Genomic DNA, 23,976 nt, shown 5'->3' with positions numbered 1-23,976 from the left:
GAAAAAATTTAAATAATTCTTTTCTATTGTAACAATTAATAGAAAGGATTAATAAAAATAAACAAATTAATAAATTTACTTTTTAGTTGTGGATAATAAGTGCTTGTTTGTGTTATTAAAGAAAAACGATTAATAATTAGATTTTTTTTTAAAAACAGTAAGTTAATAATGAAATTAGACATGATAGTACTGTATAAATTTTAAATTATTTATAACATATTATTTTGAAAAAAAGATGATTGTTACAGACTTTAACACATAAAATAAATGCAAAAACAAGATTAGATCAAGCAAGATTTAAACAGTAATAATATAAAATCAAAATGTGGCTTAGATTACAGGAAATAAAAATACTAAATAGAAAAAAAGTTAATTTAGATAAAATTGAGAAAGACGTATTAAAGTAAGTTATTTTTCTCAAAGGATTTCTATGAATAATTATCGTTTATAGAGAAGTAAATTAAGAATTGTAAAAAATTTGTATATAAATTATTAATTTAAATGAAGAATAACCTTTAAATATTTGATATTTATTAAATTTAATAAAATTTATGAATATAAGGAAGACAATTAATTGTATATATTTATATATACAGATAGATATTATTTTTATATTAGTTAATTAAGAAATAAGCTGAGTTAACAGAAAAATAGGATAACTACTATAAATGTTCATTTTATTAAAATTGCTTGTTTATTAATATTTATAAAAGTGAGAGGCGTTATTTATTTATTTTAAATGAGATAGATGAGTGATTTTTCTTATAATAAGAATAAGAGGTTAGGAAGTTTTGAAATTGTAGATATTTGTTTATTATCAAATATTTTTTTTTAATTTTCAAAACATGGTATTTTAATTTTTTAAAGCATATTACTAATTGAATAATCTGCTTATTAAATGCATATTTTGCAGTCTCAAGCTAGATAAAAGAAGTTGTCTATTTTAAATATATTTAGCAATTAATTTTTTAGTTTTAGGAAGAGTTAGAACTAATTAGCTCAAATAAGAAACTAAGCTTTCCAATTATTATATTTTTTTTGAGTATTTATAATAAAAATATGAGATTTAAGATAAGAATGTATAATTATTTATTTGTAAGCATAACTTTGATTTATTATTGAAATTATTAATTGATAGGTTTCCTGCTTTACATACTGATAATTCAAGTAAAGTTATTTCAAGTTATTATTTATCAGTCATCTTACAGGTTTATAAGGGTTTTCACCATAAATTAATTAAAGGAGGTAATAGTATCTTGTTCTTAATCTAAATCATCTAATTCTGCTACAGTTGAAGCGCTGATACCTTTTCTCAATGATTTTCTGATTTTTTAGATCTTCTTCAAATCATCGCCAGTGATTTTTTAATTCTATTTTAAAGTAAAATTATTTTTTAGTATAAATGATTAATAATATAATTTGAATGAGTGGTCTAAAAATTAAAAAAAATTATTACAATCCAAGGATGTTTAAGTGCTTGTAAAGCAGTTAGTCTTTTAAGAGGATCCTTTTCAAGTAAAGACTCTAAGAAATGAAGTAATAAAGGATCATGGTTATCTTAATTTTTATAAAACTCAAGAGGATCGTGATTAATTATGTTAGAGATAACTTGCTTGTCGCTATTTTAATTAAAATTAATGTTCAAAATATATTTATTGGGTATTTTTATAAATTTACCTATTATCTTAGAATGGAAGATAGCCAAATATTAAAGCAAACAAGTTAACACCAAGTGAAAATATATCTATAGAGTGAGAGTAGAATTAGCCTTAAAGCATTTCAGGGGCTTTAAAATTCAAAGTTCCTGTGTTGGTGAGTAGCTTTTAGATGGTAACAATTTTGGATACAGTAAAGTCTATTACTTTTACTTATTCAGAAATAGGATCATACATAATATTGTTGTAAGATAAATCGCGATGAATAATTCCTTTGGAATGCATATGAGCAATAGCTTTTAAAGTTTGCTTAGCAACACTGGCTATTTCTCTCATAGAAAACTATCTTTTGTTTTATATGTAGTATCCTAGAGGTTTTCCTTGAGCATATTCAGATACAATGTAAGCTTTCTTTTTGTCTTTTTCAAGGAAAAAGCTGTCATACTTAATTATATTTTTGTGACTCAGTAAGCTCAACACCCTTTCTTCTTGCAATATCTAAATTTAATTAAAAATATTACTTTTAAAAATAGAACTATTTAAAAAAAAGAAAAATTGAGACATAATTATTATTTCAACTTTTTAATCAAAAAATTATCTAGATGAATAAAATTAACACTAATCTTCTCTTTTTTTTCTTTCTTATTCAAAAAATTTTTTGTCTAAATTCGCTTAATAACTCATAAAAATCAATCAAGCGAAAAAGAAAAGAAATGAGCAGCTTTAAGCTTTTTTTTTGAAAATTATATTTTTTTAATGATAAACTTTCTTTCTCAAATAAGTTCTACCTTTATTCATTTTATCTTCTATTTTCGACCACTTGTATTCTTTGATTTTGCATTTAAGTTCTGTCTCAAAAATATAAAAATTTAAAAGAGATGTTAAGGTTACATTTTTATCACCCTTTAAAATCTTCGTGATGCTTACGAAATTTGTAAAAATTTAAAATCTAGATAATTAATAGATGGTAAAAAGATAAATTAGATTTTTTATCCTTAAGATTTGAATGATTTTATTTATTTAGCTGGTTCAGCTTTCTCATTTTCATACCAGAGTAACGTATTTTTATTTAACTCCAGCTACTTTTTTAATTTTTTTTGTGGTCGAAATCAAAAGGATTTTTAAAATTAAAGGGTGTTAAAATCTGATAAAAATACTTTTTTCGTATCCTCTAAATGAATTTAATAATTGCTTATTTGTTGAATGTTTAATTAATTACCTCAAATAAGTATTCTGGATCTTTGTAACTAATGATTTTGACGGCAAAGCTCTAAAGAGGAGAATCCTCTTTTTTCTAGCATCTACGGACAATTGAGTGGCAACCCTATAAAATATTATATGTTAATGTTAATAAAGTATAATTTTTAAACAATCAATATATCTTTCTTTTTCTATCTCTATCTCATTTTATAATTTAAAAATTTAAAATGCTTGATTAATTTTTTTACATTTTTAAGTAAATAAAATAAGAATATAAATTAATTCATTAAATTGATTGGATTTGGGGTAATTTATTTATTTGATTGTGCATTCATATTTAATAATTTAAAATTTACTTCTCCAAGTTTTTCATGCATATGAAACTTTTCTTCAAATTTTTCCTTTTTGATAATTGAAGGCTATTGAACATTAGGAATTTCATTTTTAGAACATGTAATAAGTCTCAAAGATTCTGGTTTAAATGACTTGAAAAAGCTGGATCTTCTTTTAGCAAATTCATTTCTGGTTGCGCTGTTTGTGTTCGTTAAAGAATCATCTGTTGAGTCATAGTCATTAGAAGAATCTATCTCAGGGTCCATAATATCACTATCTTCTAAATTATAAGGATTTCTAATGTTCAAATTAAGACGAAATCCAAAACGAGATTTTTTTGATTCACAAGGAACATGAGTTGATATATATCCAGATGTGAATGTATTAGATTTTTGTCTTGGAGCAGGGAAATCATCTTCATCTTCTTCTTATTCCTCTTCTTCTACTTCAGTTGATTTATTTTCGATTTATTGATCCTATTTTTAAAGTGATTCCTTACTTTCTTAGTTAAAAGAGGACTTCTATTTGCCTTAATCTTCAATGTTAGAACTATAATTGAAGTTAGTTTCTTATTTATCCTATTCATACTACATAGGGGATAACTATAATCCAAATACTTTTTAAGAATCAAAATCCTACTCTATTTGAGAGTTTGTGTGTATGCTTTATTATTTGTTCTAGTTTAAAAATGTTTCACTGTTAATTTTTGAATCGCTAAGTGTACTAGCAGTAGTTTATTGCTCATCGTTAGAAAGCATACTAAGATGATTAAATGTGTTTCTTAAATGGATAGTAGCCATGAAATGAGTGGTAAATTTTTAATATTGTAATTAGCAGTTTATAATGTTATTTCAAGTAAAATATTTTCCTTGTTTGTTTATGAAAAGTGATAGTTTTTTCTATTTATCAAATATTTTATTAAGCTTTTGCAGCCCTTTGTTAATTATTAGATAAGGTTTTTATTGTTAAAGGTTAACCTTTTTTTTTGATTGTGTTTTATTTTTATATTAATAAATATATTACATGATTTTGTGTTCCTTAAAGCTTATATTATTTGTTCTAAGCTATTAAGAAATTAATTAGTTAATTAACTATTTACAAAACTCAACTTAATCAAAAAAGGGAGAAAGAAGGCAGTCACTACTTTTTTAATTAAAGATTTGTTTAATATCATCTATTTATCTATCTATCTATCAATCAAATGATCACCAATTGACTGAATTTGGTAAAAAAAAATATTGAATTTTTCTTTTTCATGCTTTATCATTTTTGACTAATTAAAAATTATTAAGCATAACCTTTTATTTTCTGACTTCATTTCACACACTATCATTGAAAAATTATCAATTAATAATATAGTTTCATATTAAATTACAAATGCTCCTTAAATTTATAATTAATACTCTCTTCAAAATATATTTGCAATAATAGGTCATTAATTTTAAAATCAATTACATAGGTCTTTATTCATTTCTTATTATTACTTTTTGTTAATTTCTATTTTCATTACTTTTCCATCTCATTTTTTTTACACTAACTTAAATATATTATATTTTTTCTCATAATCAAATTTAAAATCCTAACCAGTAAAAAAATCAATTTTTTGTAATTTAACATATTTGCATTTTACGTATATGTGTTAATTGATTTAACATTTACTTAATTCAACTTTTTTATTTTTGAAAATCCCAAACACTTATATTTCCAAGCAGTATTTATTAACAATATTTACAAAATTAATTTTCAGCAGATCTTCAAAAAACTTTAAATACTAAAATCTTTGTCTGATTAATGAGCCATAATCTTAAATTAAAATAAAATGAACTAGTAAGTAAATAACCTCAACTAAAAATAGTTTAAAATAAAACCTGAAATTATGAGAAATTTTCCCATCTTAATCAGAAAAATTAATAAAGTTTACTTAAGTTAAATCAAGTAAAAATATTTACTCTTTTTTAATGTAAAAGAGCAAACAAAAGAACATTTTTTTGGAAACACATTTAAAACTGGTGGAAGAAATTTGCTTGAATTATATATCTAGTTGGATAAAATATAAGTAATACAAATATGATATTTTTAAATTTTTCATACTCTTTCATAATTAAATATAAATACTACGTTATTTAAATTTAGTCAGTCGAAGCTCCGTTCTATACTCAATCATGCAGTAATTTTTCCATTTATTTCTAAAACTGACTAGTATTAAGTTAACTATACATTTATATTATTTTCATATTAAATTTAATTTACAGCTGTTCCCTATTTAGAAATAAAAAAGAAAAGAAATAGATTAAAATATATGAAATAGAAAATATCTTCTCATTATTTTATCTATTTTAATTGAAATATCAAATCTTATTTCAACAGCCTCAATTTTTTTAAGTTGCATAAATAGCAAAATATACTCTTAAATACTTTGTAAAAAATTACTTTATGCTAAGCATAAGTTAATTTATTTTTTTTATCTATATAAATTTTTTTTAGGTTTTTTGTTAAAAAAATGGAAAAATTCATTTATTACCTTCTTATATCAAGATTTAATAATCATTACTTAGATCATTTGAGGTAAATCAGTGAAAGTTATGTATTTTAAGAGAACCTTTCAATTTTTATGATTTAAACTTTTAAGATTTTTTAAAAATAAATCAGATTAAATTATAAATTTTTAAAATTTGTCTTCTTCAGACTAAGATACTAATATTTTTAAAAAAATGAAGTAAGTGTATAATATATCTTTTATAGTAAAAAAATACTTCTTAGTTTTTATTAAATACTACTCTTTATTAATTTATATAAATTAAATAATTTAAATAAATTCAAAATTCTAATTTCTATTCTAATGTTGAAAGAATTAAAATTTATATGCTTAAAAATTAAATATATTTTTAAAGAAGAAAATAAGTATTAAAAATACATCTTAAAATATTACTTGCAATTCAAAAAAAATAAATATCTTCAATAAATCTTTACATTAAAAAACTTGATATTACTAATTTTAATTAAAATACAAAAATAATTAAAAATAAAGTTAACTAAAAATCATAATTATACCATAATATTAATAAAATTCAGTAAAAAAAATGTTTTTAATAAAACCTAAATAAACTCAGAATTTATATTTTCATTTTTTAAGTTAAATATCATTTTAATAACAAATTATAATAACCTTAATAAAATAAATTATACAAAATTCTAAATTTAATTTAATTTTTATAGAGTTTTATTTAACTAATTAAATTTTTTTATTACCTAAAAAATATCAAAAAAGGAATAAATATATTGACATTTTAAAAAAACAATCACATTTAAAGTATTTCAATAATCTAACTTCTAATAAATAAATATAACTTTAAAAAAGTTAAAATACTTCTAATTTATCTTCAATAATTCAAATTCGATACTTTTAACAAATAGTATATCGAGTGGCTAATATTAAAAATAATTTTTAAAATAAATTTCTAATTTAATAGATTGATAAAATCAAAGCAATAAAAAAAAATGATCCCACAACTAAGTCTATGTTATAAAATAGTATAATTAATTATTAAAAGAATTTAAATATTAGGAAACTCAAAAATCTAAAATTTTTTCTTTCATAAAAGATAAAGCTAAAAATTTTTTAATAAAAATCTTTATTTTAAAAAATAAAAATATTAATCGAACTCAACAATTATTTTCAATTTTCAGTTCAATAATAAATAATTTTAAAAAATTAGATGATTCATTATTTTTTCAAAACTAGAAATGAAATGCTTTTACAAATCTTTATTTGATTTTATTTTTATATATTTTTGTAATATTAATATTACCTTTTATAAGAATAAGTTTTGAACTTCATAATATAGTTTCTCAAATTCAACATGGTTTTAATTATTTAAACTGAGTGAAAAGAATATATTTTCTATTTAATTTCTATCTTAATACCGATATAAACTCATAAATTAAGATTTTAATTAATTCTATGATAAAAACTTTTTAAATAAAGATAGAAGATTTTTAATTTGTTTGTTTGTTTCTATAACTATAAAATTAAAATGTTAATTTAATATAATATAATTCAGTAATACATTAGAAATTTGAAAATTGAAATTATTTTTTTGTAGATATTCTCAAAAAAGTGTGTTACTTAGATACAACTTGTATAAAATGAAATCCTGCAAATTACATAAATAAAATTATTTGTTTATTATTTTCAATATGCTTTACATAAACTAATGTTAACATTGTTAATGGCTGTTTAAGCAGATGATTACAAGCTAATTTCCAAATTTTTCTATGAGGCCTTATTTCTGTTAATAATGAATTTGATATTCTAGAAAGTTGTATAGCCTGTATAAGAAAATGTACTGTTGACTGTTTCATTATAAACTTTTTCTTCATTTTTATTGCCATCATTAAAAGTAGCATTTACTGTAATTTAAGGCTCGTTTGAGCTTGATTTGATATGGTAGTTCAAACTTACTATATAATTTCCGTTGTTAAGCATTTTGAAGTCAGCAACTTTAAGAGCAGAGGTAGACAAGGAGCTACTGCTAAAATCTTAAACCAAATTATCAGTTAGAGAAATGCAAATATCCTTCATTTCTTCTCTGATTTCTTCAACTTCAATATTCATGTTTTTAAGAACTTGTAAAGTTGGGTCATTCTCTGAATCACATATCAAAACTAGATGAACTTCTTCAGAAATTAGAGGTAAAAATTCATGATTAACATTAACTTTTATAATCATTTAAGCATCAGCATTGATTATTTCAGCTTTAATGTTAGATTAAGTGCCTTCTAAAGCAACTGAAAAAGTTTCAGGTTTTAACTTTTTCAATACTATATTTTCACTGCTATATTTTTGATGAGTTCTTCTGTTTTCGCATTCCATTTTGATAGTATTATTTGACTATTCTAAAATGTAGAAAATATATTCTCCACTCTTTATTCTTTTTTGGCCTGGTGTGATGTTTTGATCTTCCATTTTACTTTTTTATTTTTAGGTATATAAATTATGAATTTGATGAAGTTTTAATAAACAAGTTAATTATCTTTTTTTTTTTTTTTCGTTTTTATTCTGATGACAAAGATTGGTATATAATTGTAATTAGAAAAGAAACAAAAAGTCAATAAATTAATTATTCTATGGTTGTGTCCCATACAATTATTATTAATAGATGTTATCGTTTATCAATCTATTATAAAAATTGAAGAAGACTCTTTAACTCTGATAAAATCTGCATCTTTTCTTTCATAGACAATACAATTTCAAACTATATAAGTAATGATCAATCTCTTTAAAATAAAATTCATATAAATTATTAAATAGGGAATAATCAGAAAAAAAATTGATATTATAAAATAATTATCAATTTATAAGTTACATTTAAAAGTTTTATTTCAAAAATAAATTAATTCAATAATAATCTATTTTGGTAGATAAATTCAAATAAGATCAAATTTTTACTTCTTTTTTAAAATTTTATATAATAATGATTTTTATTTTTATAAATTTAAATTATCCAAATGTTTGAATTAAATTATTTTGCTTAAAATTATTTTTTTTGATCAAATAAATTTTAGATAATTCATTTTGTAATTAATTTTAAAATGATTCAATTATTCGAATAAATTAAATTATTCCTATTATTTAAAAATGAATTAAATTACCTTAATTTTTAAAAAAATTTGGAACATTTATACATATTTAAAGAGAAATAATAAACAGTTAATTAATAAGAAAGATTTTAAAATATTTAAATTCATTCCAACTATTCGATGTCATGATCTATTTCATTTAAATTATATATTTTGTTATCTTGCTATGTCTTTTTGCTTAGCCTTAAAGCAAGGATCTCTGGATCGATATCTTCATCAGGGAAGTTGGCATCGATATTTTTAGATTCTGGGTAGAAAGTTTTATCATATATAAGAGTTAATATTTTTTCATTATTTAAGAGTTTGTCAATCATAATATCTCTCTTATCACGAATAACTTGAGATTCTTAACTATTTAAAATTACTCTATTTTCTCCTTTCAATTAAATGATTTCCTCTTTGATATCTTCTACACTTTTTCTAATAATTTTTTCTAAATCTGATTTTTGTAACAATTCTTTCACATATGATTGCTTTAATTCTCTAATTCTTTTTTATTCTTGTCTTAATTGGGCTTATATTTCTTTAATTTTTTTTTCATTTCTATTTTATTTCAATATTAAAATATTAGAAGTTGTTTTATTAAATTTTTAATTTTACATTTACAATTGGAGGCTACTTTGATCCATATTAGGATTGTTTACAATATTGTAATTTTATTTAAACTATGTACTTTTTTATAATTGAGAGGTATCTTTTTAATCGCTGTTTTGCTGCTATTGATACTTTTTCATCACCCCTTCATAATTAAAATAGTTTATATACTCCTATTTTATATCATCAAAATAAATAATAGTATTTTACAATTCGTAGATTTTGTGGTTCTTATTCTAATATTTTAAGATTAATTTAATGATTTTTTTTTTGAAGAAGCTACAGAAATGTCATCCTATTAAGATTAATTATGATTGGATTATTGTAAAAAATTATTCTAATTATCCAAATGTGAAATCTAATTTTTATTTCTTTCTTCTTGTTCCTCGTTTTCTTCTTCTTTTTGAACTTAGCTGAGCATTTTTTCATAATTCTCAATTTAACTTTTCAAAATAGCATTTTATTTTTTCTTCATAATGAGTTCTCTATTTAAAAATTAGATAAAATATAAAAACTTTTAATTAAAAAGTTTGATTTTAAAGGTAAAAAATACATACTTTAGGAGCATGTCTCTATCGTTCTCTTAGGTTTAATATTGAGCCTATAAGTCCATAAATTTTTTCATCAAATTTATATTTTCATTATCAATTTTTTAAGCTATGTTCTCAATCCATTCTAATTCAGATATAAGTTAATTTTCTCTTTAAATGTAATCTTGATCTCTATTTTTATAAGTTTGGTAAATTTATTATCAATAAATATTCTAAATGTTTTTATATTTTGCTAAAATCGTTTACTTTTTTCCCTTTTTTATACGTTCATCTTCAAACTATTTCTTAATTTCTTAAATTTTATCATTAAAAAATCTTATAACTGTTTTCTCTTAATCAATGAGAACATTAGATGTTTTAACTTGTAGTTTTGAAATTCTATCTAATATTTCTTGATGGTATCTAGTAGCTAATTCCATCTTTTTTGCTTCATTTAAATCAAGAACTGCCTTTTATCTTATTTCATTTTACAGTTCTTCAATAATCTTTCTATATTCCAACTCTCTTTGGACATATCTATCTTTCCTATTTTCAAGATCGTTTTTTAATTTCTCATTTTCTTACTTCTATGTTTCAAGTAGCTGCTCTATATCTAATGCTCTTTATCTAACATCTTCTGAGCTCATTTCTGCTTTCATTGGAGGTAATCCTGTAGTAATTTCTTTACAATTAAAAAATTATTTACTATTTGCGCTTAAATTAATGATAAACAGTAACTTTCACATAACTATATTTGAGTATAAAAAAGATTACCTCTTATTTTTTATAGGTTTTTGTTATTTATATTTTATTACAAGACTTCATTTTTATTTTATATTGCAGATATTTTGTTTGTGCGCAGAACACTATCTTAAGGAAGAACTTTTATAAAAATAAAATTATGGATTTAATTTATTATTAATTTTATATCAAATTTACATTTTGATATCTCTGGGGTTACACTTATCAATCTATCTGCTATTCTTTACATCCTTTGCATAGCATCTGAGCTCTTAATATAAGTCGCTTCATCTACTTCTCTTCCTTCGCGCTACAATATCATTTCAGTAATTAACTTATTTGCTTATTGTTATTGGCTAAATATGAATTTTTACTTGAATAACTTCTATTAAGCAACTTATTTTATAAATTAATGGTATAAATAATTTTTTTAACAATATATTAGCTTTTTTTGAATGAAAATTATAAATGAATAAATAAATAAGTAAAGTATGCACATATATATCTATCTATAATTCAATCTTTATTTATATAAAATACTATATTTTGATTAGTTATAATTATTTCAAAAAATGATTTATTTATTTATTTCAGCAATAAGACTTTTTTTTTTGAAAATTTATTGTATCTACTTCGTTTTCATCATATTATTAATCATAAAAATCATCACCGAGATCACAGTTTTCATCTTAAATTGAGAACTTATCTAAGTTTATGTATTCTTAATTTAATACACTTAAACTTTTTTTGATAGCATTTTCTTCATCAAAAAGGTCGTTAGGGACATGGATTTGAAGATGATTATTCTAAAACTAATTATCAACATATATATCTAATTCACTTGTTTATCCTTCTTCCATAACTTCTTATAATCTTTAAATATCTATGCATCCTGCAAAAGCCTCTGCTCTTTAATCTTCACTAAATGCAAAATCGTTTTATGTAAAAATCTGTTCCATCTCTTTTATCCCATCTCCTATCATAGACTTTAATAAATTAAATTAAAATATTATTTAAATAAAACTTTAAATGTTTTTTAAGTAAAGTTTACTTCAAAAATTTAATATGATCCTCCAAATTTATATTAAATAGGTTCTTCCTATTAAAGCTATTGTGAACTCAAAAAAATATTTTCTTTTCTCATTTGAGATTAATTTTGTTATGACTAAGCAAAAATATTTGTATTAGCAGTATTTTTTAAATTGGTAGTGAAAAAAGGTGTTTCTATCTTAGGAGAACTATTTATTTGTGGTTAAGACTAAGTCGTTTGTTGTTAAGTATATTGTTGAGAAATCTGTTAAAGAGCTGGTTGTTAAAAAATTTATAGTTACTGGCTTAGAGAATTCTTAGAAGAACTTTTTTCATTGCCACTTTAAAGCAAATATTGATTTCCCTATTACTAATTTTTATTCTATTGCGCTGAGTTTGATAGTTTATGATGTGATATAGGAGTCTAAAAATTTAAGTTCTTTTAATGACTCAAATCATTAAGAGCAAAACGATTATACTGCATGATTGAATATTTATAGAAGAATAGTAATAATTATGATGTGCTAGTTATAAATTTAAATGTGACAGACGGTTTACTTATTTAGAATTTCAAATTATTTTTTTAATATTTTAAGTAAGATAATTAATATATCAAATTAGTAAAATATTTAATACAAAACCAAAAAATAATAGGCTCTTTTTAAGCGCAAAATCAAATTTTAAAAACTTATTAACCTAAATCTAAATTCTATTTATTCGTTTGAAAAGATACAAATAAATACATAAAAAAAAATGGAGTTATGAATGAAACACTTTTTTACAAATTTTAATTTTAAATAAATTTTATTTTTTTGATATTATTTTGTGAGAAAATTAATTTTATGAATTTATAAAATATTTTTTTTAAATGTGTTTTATTTGCTTTAAATTTTAATAGAAAATAATTTTATAAATTGTAATATGTAAAAGGCGAATTAAAAATATTAATCAAGTTAACATATTATATATTTATTTTAAGATATTTTGTTTGAAAGTTGCTTGTGAACTATGCAAAACCTTAACCAATTTCCACGTTCATCAAAATCTTGTTTCAATTAATTTTACCAATAAAAGAAAAATTGGTTAAATAAGAAGTAATTGTTTCCAAAATAATTTATTATAAAAAAAGAAAAGAAATAAAGATACACTTTTTATTGATCCGAAATCAAAAGGGTTTCTTAAAAAAATGAATAAATTATTAATTTTAGCACTTATAGGTTTGCTCGCTATCAGCGCTTTAGCTCAGTAAGCATATTTTCTAATATTAGATGAATGATACTGAATATAAACTATCGAAAATAGATATTGATATTAAAATAGACCAAAATAACTTTTAGCCCATATAGAATTATCAATAATTATTTTAATCATACTCAACACATTCAGAATATTTCTTGACTTAACATATGAAATTAAAAAATGATTAATTTATGAATTTAATATTTTTTAAATATTTTAGAGATGGCTAATAAGCAACTGATAGTCCTCAAGCAACAGATTAAACACCATAAGATACTTAATAATAGAATGTTTAACCAAAACAAGAAGCTGAATAACAATAATAAAACCCTTAACCAAAACAAGCAGGAGAGGAGGGCTAGTAATAAGAATAACAATAAGAAATGAAAAATGAAGTAGTCGTTGACGATGATGAAGACAGAGTAGCTATTATGGAAGAATGGGAAAAACATATGTAAGATTTCATCCCCGATGAAATGCTTACTTTTGAAATAGATTCTAAAAAGGAAGAAGTAAAAAATATTTTAATAAAATCATAAAAAATAGTCTCAGATTAATCTTTAAATGAATTGAAAAGCAAGAAATAAATGAATTTTTAATTTATTAAAATTAGTTATTTATGGAAGATATTACAGTTCCTACTTAAATGAGAGGTGCCTTCTTCGTATCTTACTTTTCAGATGAAAAAATTGATTTCGTTGTAAGAATAAATTAATTTAATTTTTAACTAAAATAGAATTAAATTTTTAATTAATTAATTTTTAATAAAAATTATTTTAAATTTATAAAAGATCAGAGATCCTAATAAACACAAAGTTTTCCACAAATTAAATAAGAGAGAAGGTATATTTAATGTAAACGCAACTACTATTGGAACATATGAATTCATTTTCTCTAACATAAGAGTAATTATAGTTTATTTAAAGTATTTCATCAATAATTAAATAATCTTAATTTTAAAAACAGGGTAAGGATAAAAAGTCTGTTACTTTTGCTTTGGATGTCCATAATACCACTGAAACACATTTATCTCATCACGATTTAGATCCTGTTGAGAAAAAATTAGAACACGTTGCTAGTGGCATTAAAGTAAATTCACTAAAAAATGTTATTTCAGTTTTAATAGTTTATAAATTAATCTTAAAAAGGATTACTTAAATGAATAAAGATTCTCATCAAGAAGATAAATTACTCAATTAGAATCTATTCAAAGTGCCCATTCAAGACTTTTAATTTTTTCAGTAGTTGAAATAGCAATTGTAGTCTTTGCAACAGCTTGGTAAATTTATTATATCAAAAAGATCCTAGATAATAAGAGAATCGTTTGAATAATAATATGAATAAATAAACTTAGCTAAATAAATTTAATAGGATATGTTTTAGTTTGTAAATCCTAATATTTATATTTAGTTTAAATTTAATTGATATTTTAATTGTAGTTATGTGCTGAAAAGTATACTTTTTACTCTTTGTATCTTTCAAAAAATTGATTTTCCCAACCATGAAATTAAAATATTATTTTAAGTATTTATTTACTAACCAAAATTGGATAAATTGTTTGCTATTTTTCTCTTTTAATTAATTTACTTAACATTTGTTGCTTAAATAGAATAATAAAATTTATAAATTACAAAAATGTTGTTGAGAAATAAGCCAAAACTTTAAATAAACAGATAAAAAGTAATAATTTATTTTAGAAAAGATTGTTGAAAGGATGAATTAACATTAATTAATAAAGGCTATTATACTCTTTGATAAAATAAGGAATGTGTTGTGTGTATTTAATTTTTGTTTCAATTATCAAAATAATTGAATGAACAACAGTAAGTTTTATACTATTCTTAGTTTTAATTAATTTACTATTCAAAATTTAACTTATATTTATTTTTTAACATACATTTTCTTTACATTAGTAATACTATAATAAATATTGAGAATTATCACTTATTAAAAAAATAAAAACAAAAGCAGATGAAACCTATTTCTACAAGTGAAGCTACCAGCCCTGTGCTCAAAATAGACAAAAAATTAGAAATCAAAGAAAAGAATATTTAGCAAGGAGATAAGTAGGCTCATAAAAACTATAAGTTTTGTTTGTTTAATGGCAATAATTCTGTAGTTTTCAGAAAAATTTTATTATCAAGAGGCAATTGGGAAGAGGTAACCAAGTTAATATTATGAATCAGAATTCTACTTAGTTAAAATTAGCATTTTAATTTAGCTAAATTAAAATAATATTAAAAAAAATTAGATAAAAGAGAGCTAAATTGAAGAAAAGAGCATATTTTAGAACTCAAATTTTATTTGGAAAAGCTACAACTTTTCAGTTAGAGTAAGCTTTTACATTTTTATTTATTGCGAGTACTTTGAAATATCATAATTATTTACAAATTTTTAAGAAACTATCTATACTTTGAACTAATAAAACAGCAAGTTCAAGAGTATCTAAGAAAATTTTATAACATTTTTTAACAATACATAAAAAAAATAATTGTGCAACAAATTTTAGTAAAGTATAAATTATTTAAACCTATTTTTAAATTTTTCATACAAAAAACTTAATGTTTATTTATATCTGTTGAAAAAATATAAGTAAATAAATTGTTGTTGAATATAAATGAGATTACTCAAATATAAATTAGAATACATTATTTTTAATCATTTTAATATATTAATTTAAATTAGAAATATGCTATTATTGAAGACATCCACAGAAATAATCCTTTTAAGCAGGTAAGTTCAATTTAAAATTATTCATTTTCATTAATTCCATATTAAAATCTCAACAGATAATAAACCACTTTGAAAATAACAGAGGAATGTGCACTAAAACTGGTTTAATCCGCTCACTTAGTTCATATTACAGGCATTTAGATCCAGCTAGTAAATTACTTTTATTTTATTTTCATGCTAATATTTTTTATAGTTTAAGCAAAATATACCGTATTTGATACATGTGCTACGAGTTTTGTTTTAACTGCCGGAATTAATGATGTTGAATTTACATCTTTTATGTCTCGATATAACGAAATAGCTAAAGGAAATTTTATTAAAGTAATTAATTTAATTAAAAATTAATCTCCATCATCAAAATAAACTTAAAAATAAAATATAGGAAAAAGTACCCAAAAAACATTGTTTAGAAAATATATGGTTGCTAAAGCCAGCTGATGCTAATTAAGGTAGAGGAATAGAAATATTAAAAACTCAAAAAGATATAATAAGCTCCCTTGTTTAAAAATAATGTAATTCTTACTGGGTAATTCAAAAGTATATTGAAAAGCCTTTATTGTATCATGGTAGAAAGTTTGATATTAGAATATGGGTGCTTGTCACTAAGTCAGGTGAAATATTTATCTATAAGCCAGGATACATAAGAACATGTTGTGATGAATATAATATGTAAGATATAGATGTTAACTTACATTTAACAAATAATTTTGTTTAAAAACACCATTAAAACTACGGATAGCACGAACCAGGTTCTTAGAATTTAATACGATTGCTTTTATATAAACGTTTTTTTTATTTATTGCAGGAAACACTCTTCCACTAGAATGCTTGTTTGAATATATTGACTAGAAATTTGCAAATGAAAATACAGAACAAGTTAACTTGAGAGAAAGAATTCACTAAAGAATGAAAGATTTAATAATAGATACTATTCTTTCAGTCAAGAAAAGTATGATAACTATAAAAAGATATAACAATTTCGAGCTCTTTGGATATGATTTTTTAATTGATGAAGACTTGAGAGTTTGGCTCATTGAGGTAATTTCAATCTCTTCTAAAAATTAATTTACAAAATTTTTTTATTTTAGGTAAACACAAATCCTTACATTGGAATACCTAATGATTTTATTAAAGAATTGGTACCAAGGATGGCAGACGATCTTGTAAAAATTGCTGTTGACCCTTTGTTTCCACCCTAAAATCCTCCTGAAAGTATTTACATTTACATGAAATTTTTTCTTAAAATAATATTATTAAATAGGTTAAAATAATGATTTTGAGTTGATTTATTGTGAAAACGGTAGCAGTTTTAATAATGGAAACCCTAAGAATGTTAGATAGCCTTTTTCAGTTTCTCCCTATCCTCTATAAAAGCTTGCTCAAAAACCAAACAAAGTTCAAAGATAGTATGGAACAAGTCTTTTATTTAATAATGTTTCTAAACCCTAGTTATAATCTGAGCAAAATAATTCATAGGATGAAAATTAAGTAATAAATACTTCAGAAGTAAATGATTAAACCAATTAATAAATAAAATAAAGAAGTGCTTCTGCTGCTAGAATATCTTAAAATAATAATAAAGGAGGTTTTTCTCCAAATTTTTCTGTAGTAGAAAGAAATGCTCATTCAAAATCACCAGAATCAAGATTTTTATCAAGTAACTTAAGGTCTGGTAGTGCTTAGTAAATTAAAATGCAATAACTAGATAAGCAAACACTAGTTGAGAATGATTCTAAAAAAAAGTTAGAAAGGCAAAAAACTGTGGAAGAGTAGGATTAAGAAGATGAGTAGCAATTAGAAAATCTAAATCAAAATATAAATGAAAATATTCTCTAATAAACCAAACTTAATAGCAATAATCAATCTTATGATCCTGACTTAATGTTTTACAACCTCAAAAAGCTCCTTAATACTTATCTTTATGCAGATTTCTAACCATTTTATTAGCACATTAATAATATTCTAAGTAAAATGATGAATTGGGAGTTAATGAGTGAGTAGGAATTAAAAGTTGTCGTAAAGACACTAAGATTTATTTTAGAGTCTAGAATTTCGAATATTTTAGTTGATTAAAAGTATATTGAAAAACTCATATCAGTTATAGATTCTCAAAATCACCCTATAGAAATACAAGAAGTCTCTCTTGAAGCCCTTTGCACAATTACTAAAAATGTCTCTAACAAAGTTAGGATTGTTTCAAAAAATATTATTCTTTTGTTAATAAAGGTAATAATAATAATATGCTTTTCTTTTAAAAAGAAAATTTTTATATAAAATTTGAATACAAAGCTTGAAATAATTTAAATTTTTTATGTTAGTTTACATTAAATTTTTTTATTTAATTAGATAAGCCTCTCTAGCTGTGATGAAAAAGAAATGGAGAAATATGACAGAAAGATAAGAATTTTGGCAACTAATTGCTTAATACATTTAGGTGGAATTTATAATAGAAGATAATATATTCCAGGGGAAACAAGAGATAATGATAAAATAAGGAGATTAATTATTGAAAATGGTGGCTTACTGGCTTTGCTGTGGATAAGAAAAAAGGTAAATGATAATGAAATCAAAAAAATTTCATAAGATTTTATAGATAATTTGGATATCTCTGATTTTGAGCTACAGTATAATTTGGTAAAGAAATGGAGAAAGGCTCTCTTTTATGGAGGCTAAATGAAACAGATATAAAAAAATTAATACAGCTAAGAGTCCTTATAATAATGTAATTTGAGTGGTGAATTGAGTATGCTCTAAGAAAAGATTAAAGAAGAAAACGGATATGAAGATAGCAAAGGCGAAAATGTCTCTTCTTAACAAAATGATAATGCATTGCAAAAGAAAACAAATACTTTTATGGCTAATATTAATTGTAATAATTTTTTTTGCTTACAATATTATTTAATTTTTTTTAACAAAGAAATCTAAAAAGTTAAACTAAAAAATAATAATGAACCTACTCCTGAACAATATCCTGTCTTTTTGTAAACACTTGACTATTTTGATTTTTAAGGTAGCATGGATACTGCTGAAGATATTTACTTAACAATCAAAGAATAAATCATAAAAAGAGACAAGGAAGATAAATTAAAAAAAGAAATGGAAGTAAAAAAATAATAGCAGTAAGAAGACGAAAGAAAATTACAACTCTTAGAAAGAAAAGCAAAGGTTGAAGAATTTTAGAAAAAGAAAGAAGAAGAAAAATTGAAAAGGAAATTAGAAGAAAAAAGAAGGGAAGAAAAACAGAAAGAGATTCTTGCATAAGAGGAGAAGAAAAGATAGTAAAAATATGAGGAAATGCAAAAGAGAAGAGAAGAGCTCAGAAGATTTTAAAAAATGGAAGAAGATAGAAGAAAATTTTAAGATGATGATGGGCAAAGAAAGAATATGGAAATAAGTAGATTAAAGAGATACTTAGCACCTAAGTTATTAATAGAAGATCCTACATCAAAATAACAAATTGATTTCATAAACAGCAGAAACTGTAAATTTATTTTTTTTACTAAGTTTAACAATATTAATTTATTTTACTAGAAAATTTTTAATTTATTTATGATTATATTAATTTTTTAAATTTAATCGCTTAATTTAAAAATAAATTAACAATAAAAGTCAATATTTAGAATTGTTTTTTAAAAGTAAAAAATAAATTTCATTTATTTTTTGGTTTAATTGAATAAATGTTTCATTTTGAATTAAATAATAAAATTTTTTTATTTATGATTTTTTAGTATTTATTAAATCTAAGGAAAACGATTAAAGCAATTTATTGAGCACTATTTAAAATCAAGTTAATAATTTTAGCAACAGATAAAATTAAACACAGAATAATAGCTTTTTAGCAATTAAGGTAAGTAATAGTAGATAAAAACTCGCTTCTTTAAGTAATAGGAATATTCCTTAATCTCCTACATTACTATAATCGAGTTAAGTTTTCTCAGACTCAATTTAATTATTAAGGCACCAAATGAAAAATTAGTTTACAAAAGATGATAATCTATTAAAGTAGTCTAACAAAATTATAATAAAATCCCCTAACTTGGCATAAGTAAATTTTACATCAAATTAATTAAAGTAATTATTTAAATATAGTCTTAATAGTTTGCAAACACAAAATATAGAAACTAAAGACAATTATCCCCTATTAAAGTTGATGAAGTATAATCAAATGGTATATAAGAGGATATTTAAGAGGAATCCAAATAAGCAAACTAAATTCTTTTAGAAAACTAAGTAGATATTTAAAAAAAAATAATTTATCATAATATTAACGTCTTTTTATTAAATTAGGAAAATATGTCAGCATCATAGTAGGTGTGAAAACTAAAAAAAATTTATAATTATAACAAATATTTAAATTCGAATATATCAATTTTAGTTTTAAAATAATTCTAATTACTTAATATTTATTTATCTCTACATTCTATAATAATAAAAATATAAATATTTCTCTTTATCAAATAAAAATTTCATTTAATAAATTTATTGAAAAAATAATTATTTCCAAACTAAATTTTTAAATAAAATTTATTTTTTATGATTTTTATTAAAACAAAAAATTCAATTTAATAAACTATCTATTATTTATATTTAAATAGTTGTATTTAAAATTAAAAACAGCCTTACTAATATTTACATCCATACTCAATATAGTAAAAAAGAAATAAGGAATTTTAAATTAATTAAAGAAATATTTATTCCAAACAAATTTTTAAAAAAAAGAGCACCTTCAATACTTTATTTAGATTATTATTTATTTATTTATTTATTCAAACATTTATTTTTAAAATACTTTGTTTATTTAGATTTATGCTATTAATTTTACTAGTTAGTTTTTTATTTGTTAATTTAAGAATGATTTTATATTAAAATGATTAGTAAATTTTAGTAAATAAACATAATACTAAACTCTTTAATTTTAATATAATAAACACAAATATAACTTATTTACACAATAAATCTTTAAATTATTATTAATAAATTTTCTTTTTTAAATAAATCAATTACATAAGTTTTGTTGCTCAAGGTATGTATTTCAAGAATCAATCATTTAAATAATATATTTTATCAATTTAAATTTCCATTTTTCATGAAATGAGAAGAATCACTTTCAAGATTTTGGTTACTATAATTTTCGTTTTCATCTAAAATTTAAGAATTTTCTTCTAAAAACTTTTTGAGATTTAATGATGTGAGCTAGTTTTAAATTAAATATTCAAAAAAATAATTAATTTAATTTTTTAAACTGTCGAAAGTGCTATCGTGCCTAAAGCTTTCTTTGTTTGCATTGTTGATACTTCTAATTTTTAGTTTCAATATTAAATAAAATTTTGTAAAGAAATATTTACTTATTAGGTTATGTCAATGAGGGGAACTACCTGCTTTCATAAATTAACTCATACTTTTAATTAAATATAAAAAAATTTTTTATTTGAAATGAAGCAAATAAATTAATATACGTAATCCCTAAGTTAGTTAAAGTCCTTTAAGGATCTTTTGACATAGTATTAAGGAATATTTTTTTTATATTTTATAAATTTGATTAAGAAATAAACATCCTCATCAATTTCTGTGTTTAAATTTGATTTTCCATGCATTATTACAAAGCTTTCGTCAGGTTCACCATAATCCCAGTCAATCACACAAATTTGTTCATATTTTGGTCTATTATCTGTTTTGCTGAATAAAATATCTATGCTAACTTATTTTTACAGATTCTACTATCCAAATGACATTGTGTGAGCTACTTATGAATCATTAAGATCTAGCCTATTTCAAAAGTTAAGTCACATATTTAAATAAAATTTATGTATAAAATGTACTGTTAAGGAGAGGCACTGCATTTTCTTCTTAAACTCTCTAACCTTTGAGATGCATCAGAACTTTTTTGATATGATTAAGGTGTTTCATTCATGTTATTATTTGCAAATGTTTCTACTTAATTAACTCTATTTTTAATCAATAGCATTATATATTTAGTATTTATTAATAATTTCAATTTACATGAATTCTTCTAATTTATCTCTTGGCATTAAAAATTGTTAAAAGTTAATATGCTTGCCTATCTACTCTATATTCACCACTTACAATATTTTAGAGAAAATTTCCATTAGATCTTTTGGAGATTAGCTTTTTAAAAAAAATAGCTTGAAAAATTTTTTTAATGAAAATTAAATCATACTTTTCAAGTTTATTTTATTTTAGCTTTGGAAAGAGATATTTTGTATGCTTTTGAAGCGATTTAAACAACTCTAAGAATTCGTTCAGTGTTCTTTTTGTGAAGTATATTTCATTTTATCTTTCGAACTCAATAATGAAAGTAAGACAAGGTTAGGATAAGTTTTCATTAATATATTTTTCAACAATTTCCCATCCTGTTACAAATATTTCTGTGATTTAGTTATTTTTTTTATCTTCTTCTGATTTCTAGAGGAATGTTTATCTTTCATCCTCAGTTAAATTTACAAAATGGGGAGAGCAACACACTTGAGAATCGCCGTATGTAGAATTATAATAAAAGGGCTTATATCTTTATCCATTAAATTTTTTGAACACTCTCTTTTTGACTACTGGCTACTTCTAAATAAATTATTAACAAATAAAATAAAATTAAATAATTATATCAGTGAATAAAGATTACAGATATGATCAAAGGAGAATTTAAATCTCTCCTTTCTTAGATGTCATTAGTAAATAATTAGCAATATAGGACTTTTTATTTTAATAATAATTATTATTTAAATGAATTTAACCAATCAATATTACAAAATAAAAATTTAATTGCTGATGAAAAAATAGCTGCAAATTCTAATGAAGACAACCCCTATATTATTTTTAAAAATTAAATATTAATTTCTAGTTATGCTCTATTCTGTTCTACTAAAATATAATCAAACATTTAACAAATATCTCATTTATCAATTTATTAACATATTCTAGATAGATTTGATAAAACACTAAAATTATAATAAAACATAGAACTTAAAAATTAAAAAATTTAATAATAAATGGCAATTATATTTTAATAGAAAGCAGTGTATTAAAAAATAAAAGTAAAGAAGCTAAATAAATGTTAATATTGATATCAAAAATAGATTATTAATAAATTTTAATGATAGTATAATTACCCAAAACATTATTAAAACTCCAATTAGATTAATAAGTAAGTCAATTAATGTAAATATTCTTAAGTGAATAGTTGTTCTCCCTAAAAAGAGGAATTCTGCTCTGATTGTAATCAAGCAAAAGCTCTATAGAAATAATTTTTAGAATTAAAAAAAATGATGTTTTTTAGAACAAATCAAATTACCCAGATGAATGTTTAGATTGAATATTGTATGAGGATCATCATGTAAACATTTTAATTCATAATTATTTCTAATAAAATTCCTACTGTTGTTTAAAACAAATTTGTTACTTCTCAAAGATATATGATATAGAGTAAAATTTCTATTTAATTAGCACAAAGAGTCGCCAATTACTAAGAAGAAAGCATAAAATACTATTTTTGCTTATAATTTATACTTTATTGAATCACTGAAAAAGAAGTAAAACATCAAGAATTTGTTAAAGATTTACACGCATTTAGCAATGTTATAAAAACAGCAATTAATAACTTTAAAAAGTGGGTCTTATTTACAAAAGTCATATGACGACGTCCATCTTTTCTAATTATTTAAGATATCTTTATGTAGCAAATTATAAATGCTATCAAATCGCCTGTGCAACCTATAATCAGAACAGTATTTTCAATTAATGAGTCGCCCTTTTAATAAAAATAATAAAAATTATTTTACTTAAGGAATTAATTAGTGGAGTTTGGTATTTAGCTTTTAATAACGAGTTAAAATAAAAAAAATAAATTATCTTACAAAATATATCAGCTACATTGTTGATATTTATTAATCTTTTAGCTTTTTATATTAATTAATTTGATTCGATTATTATTTGTTATATATAATTGATTAATTGTATTGATATTGATTGTTGTCAACTATCTTAACTATCTTGGGATATTTTATTACAAACAAATTATTCAAAGCGTACTTTGTATTTTATAAATAATAAAAAATTCGACTCTCTCCTTTTTAACCAATATGACTTTTAATGAATCAATAATATATATAATCTTTTTAATTTACTTACAATTCATTTGTTAAGCAATCAATTTCTAATCTTATAATTAAGAAATGCAACATAACTTAGGTTGATTAAAGTTTTTATCTAAGAGATTATTCTAGTCAAAATTAAATAATATCAAAAAAAAAAAATAATTTTATTAATCA

At 21.8% G+C, this 23,976-nt stretch overlaps 7 protein-coding genes across 7 annotated transcripts; 2 read left to right on the top strand and 5 right to left on the bottom strand. All coding sequences in view use genetic code 6, as the record gives it.

Annotated features, from left to right (window-relative positions):
* Window positions 1–1,193: 1,193 nt before the first annotated feature.
* Window positions 1,194–3,988, bottom strand: TTHERM_00295760 (Serine/Threonine kinase domain protein; the record flags this gene model as incomplete). Its single annotated transcript, XM_001013208.2, has 5 exons — window positions 1,194–1,370; window positions 1,457–1,619; window positions 1,678–2,153; window positions 2,875–2,979; window positions 3,212–3,988. The coding sequence occupies 5 exons, from the start codon at window positions 3,986–3,988 to the stop codon at window positions 1,194–1,196; spliced, it is 1,698 nt and encodes a 565-aa protein (XP_001013208.2).
* A 3,392-nt stretch (window positions 3,989–7,380) lies between these two features.
* TTHERM_00295770 (hypothetical protein) lies at window positions 7,381–8,154 on the bottom strand (the record flags this gene model as incomplete). The annotated part of the gene is made up of 1 exon (XM_001013209.2): window positions 7,381–8,154. One exon carries the CDS (start codon window positions 8,152–8,154, stop codon window positions 7,381–7,383), a length of 774 nt encoding a protein of 257 aa, XP_001013209.2.
* Window positions 8,155–8,932: 778 nt separating this feature from the next.
* Window positions 8,933–11,192, bottom strand: TTHERM_00295780 (hypothetical protein; the record flags this gene model as incomplete). The annotated part of the gene is made up of 7 exons (XM_001013210.2): window positions 8,933–9,371; window positions 9,429–9,567; window positions 9,633–9,907; window positions 9,980–10,144; window positions 10,220–10,634; window positions 10,727–10,834; window positions 10,892–11,192. The coding sequence occupies 7 exons, from the start codon at window positions 11,190–11,192 to the stop codon at window positions 8,933–8,935; spliced, it is 1,842 nt and encodes a 613-aa protein (XP_001013210.2).
* A 91-nt stretch (window positions 11,193–11,283) lies between these two features.
* TTHERM_000295779 (hypothetical protein) lies at window positions 11,284–12,206 on the bottom strand (the record flags this gene model as incomplete). Its single annotated transcript, XM_012796885.1, has 2 exons — window positions 11,284–11,679; window positions 11,745–12,206. The coding sequence occupies 2 exons, from the start codon at window positions 12,204–12,206 to the stop codon at window positions 11,284–11,286; spliced, it is 858 nt and encodes a 285-aa protein (XP_012652339.1).
* Window positions 12,207–12,908: 702 nt separating this feature from the next.
* TTHERM_00295790 (emp24/gp25L/p24 family protein) lies at window positions 12,909–14,289 on the top strand (the record flags this gene model as incomplete). The annotated part of the gene is made up of 6 exons (XM_001013211.3): window positions 12,909–12,967; window positions 13,182–13,473; window positions 13,575–13,661; window positions 13,753–13,866; window positions 13,928–14,050; window positions 14,110–14,289. 6 exons carry the CDS (start codon window positions 12,909–12,911, stop codon window positions 14,287–14,289), a joined length of 855 nt encoding a protein of 284 aa, XP_001013211.1.
* Window positions 14,290–14,932: 643 nt separating this feature from the next.
* Window positions 14,933–20,011, top strand: TTHERM_00295800 (tubulin-tyrosine ligase family protein; the record flags this gene model as incomplete). Its single annotated transcript, XM_001013212.2, has 14 exons — window positions 14,933–15,121; window positions 15,213–15,293; window positions 15,647–15,694; window positions 15,751–15,844; window positions 15,888–16,015; window positions 16,077–16,443; window positions 16,500–16,732; window positions 16,783–16,906; window positions 16,956–17,920; window positions 18,041–18,563; window positions 18,612–19,175; window positions 19,423–19,739; window positions 19,784–19,924; window positions 19,982–20,011. 14 exons carry the CDS (start codon window positions 14,933–14,935, stop codon window positions 20,009–20,011), a joined length of 3,804 nt encoding a protein of 1,267 aa, XP_001013212.2.
* Window positions 20,012–20,758: 747 nt separating this feature from the next.
* TTHERM_00295810 (transmembrane protein, putative) lies at window positions 20,759–23,580 on the bottom strand (the record flags this gene model as incomplete). Its single annotated transcript, XM_001013213.3, has 12 exons — window positions 20,759–20,990; window positions 21,040–21,092; window positions 21,151–21,460; window positions 21,514–21,639; window positions 21,695–21,820; window positions 21,873–22,270; window positions 22,332–22,402; window positions 22,457–22,514; window positions 22,819–22,941; window positions 23,001–23,083; window positions 23,270–23,456; window positions 23,563–23,580. The coding sequence occupies 12 exons, from the start codon at window positions 23,578–23,580 to the stop codon at window positions 20,759–20,761; spliced, it is 1,785 nt and encodes a 594-aa protein (XP_001013213.2).
* Window positions 23,581–23,976: the final 396 nt, after the last annotated feature.

This window comes from Tetrahymena thermophila, assembly GCF_000189635.1.
Source record: "Tetrahymena thermophila SB210 genomic scaffold scf_8254688, whole genome shotgun sequence".
In the NCBI taxonomy this organism is placed as follows: domain Eukaryota; phylum Ciliophora; class Oligohymenophorea; order Hymenostomatida; family Tetrahymenidae; genus Tetrahymena; species Tetrahymena thermophila.
Note: the sequence above shows the minus strand (reverse complement) of the source record. Positions and strands in the feature narration are given on the sequence as shown.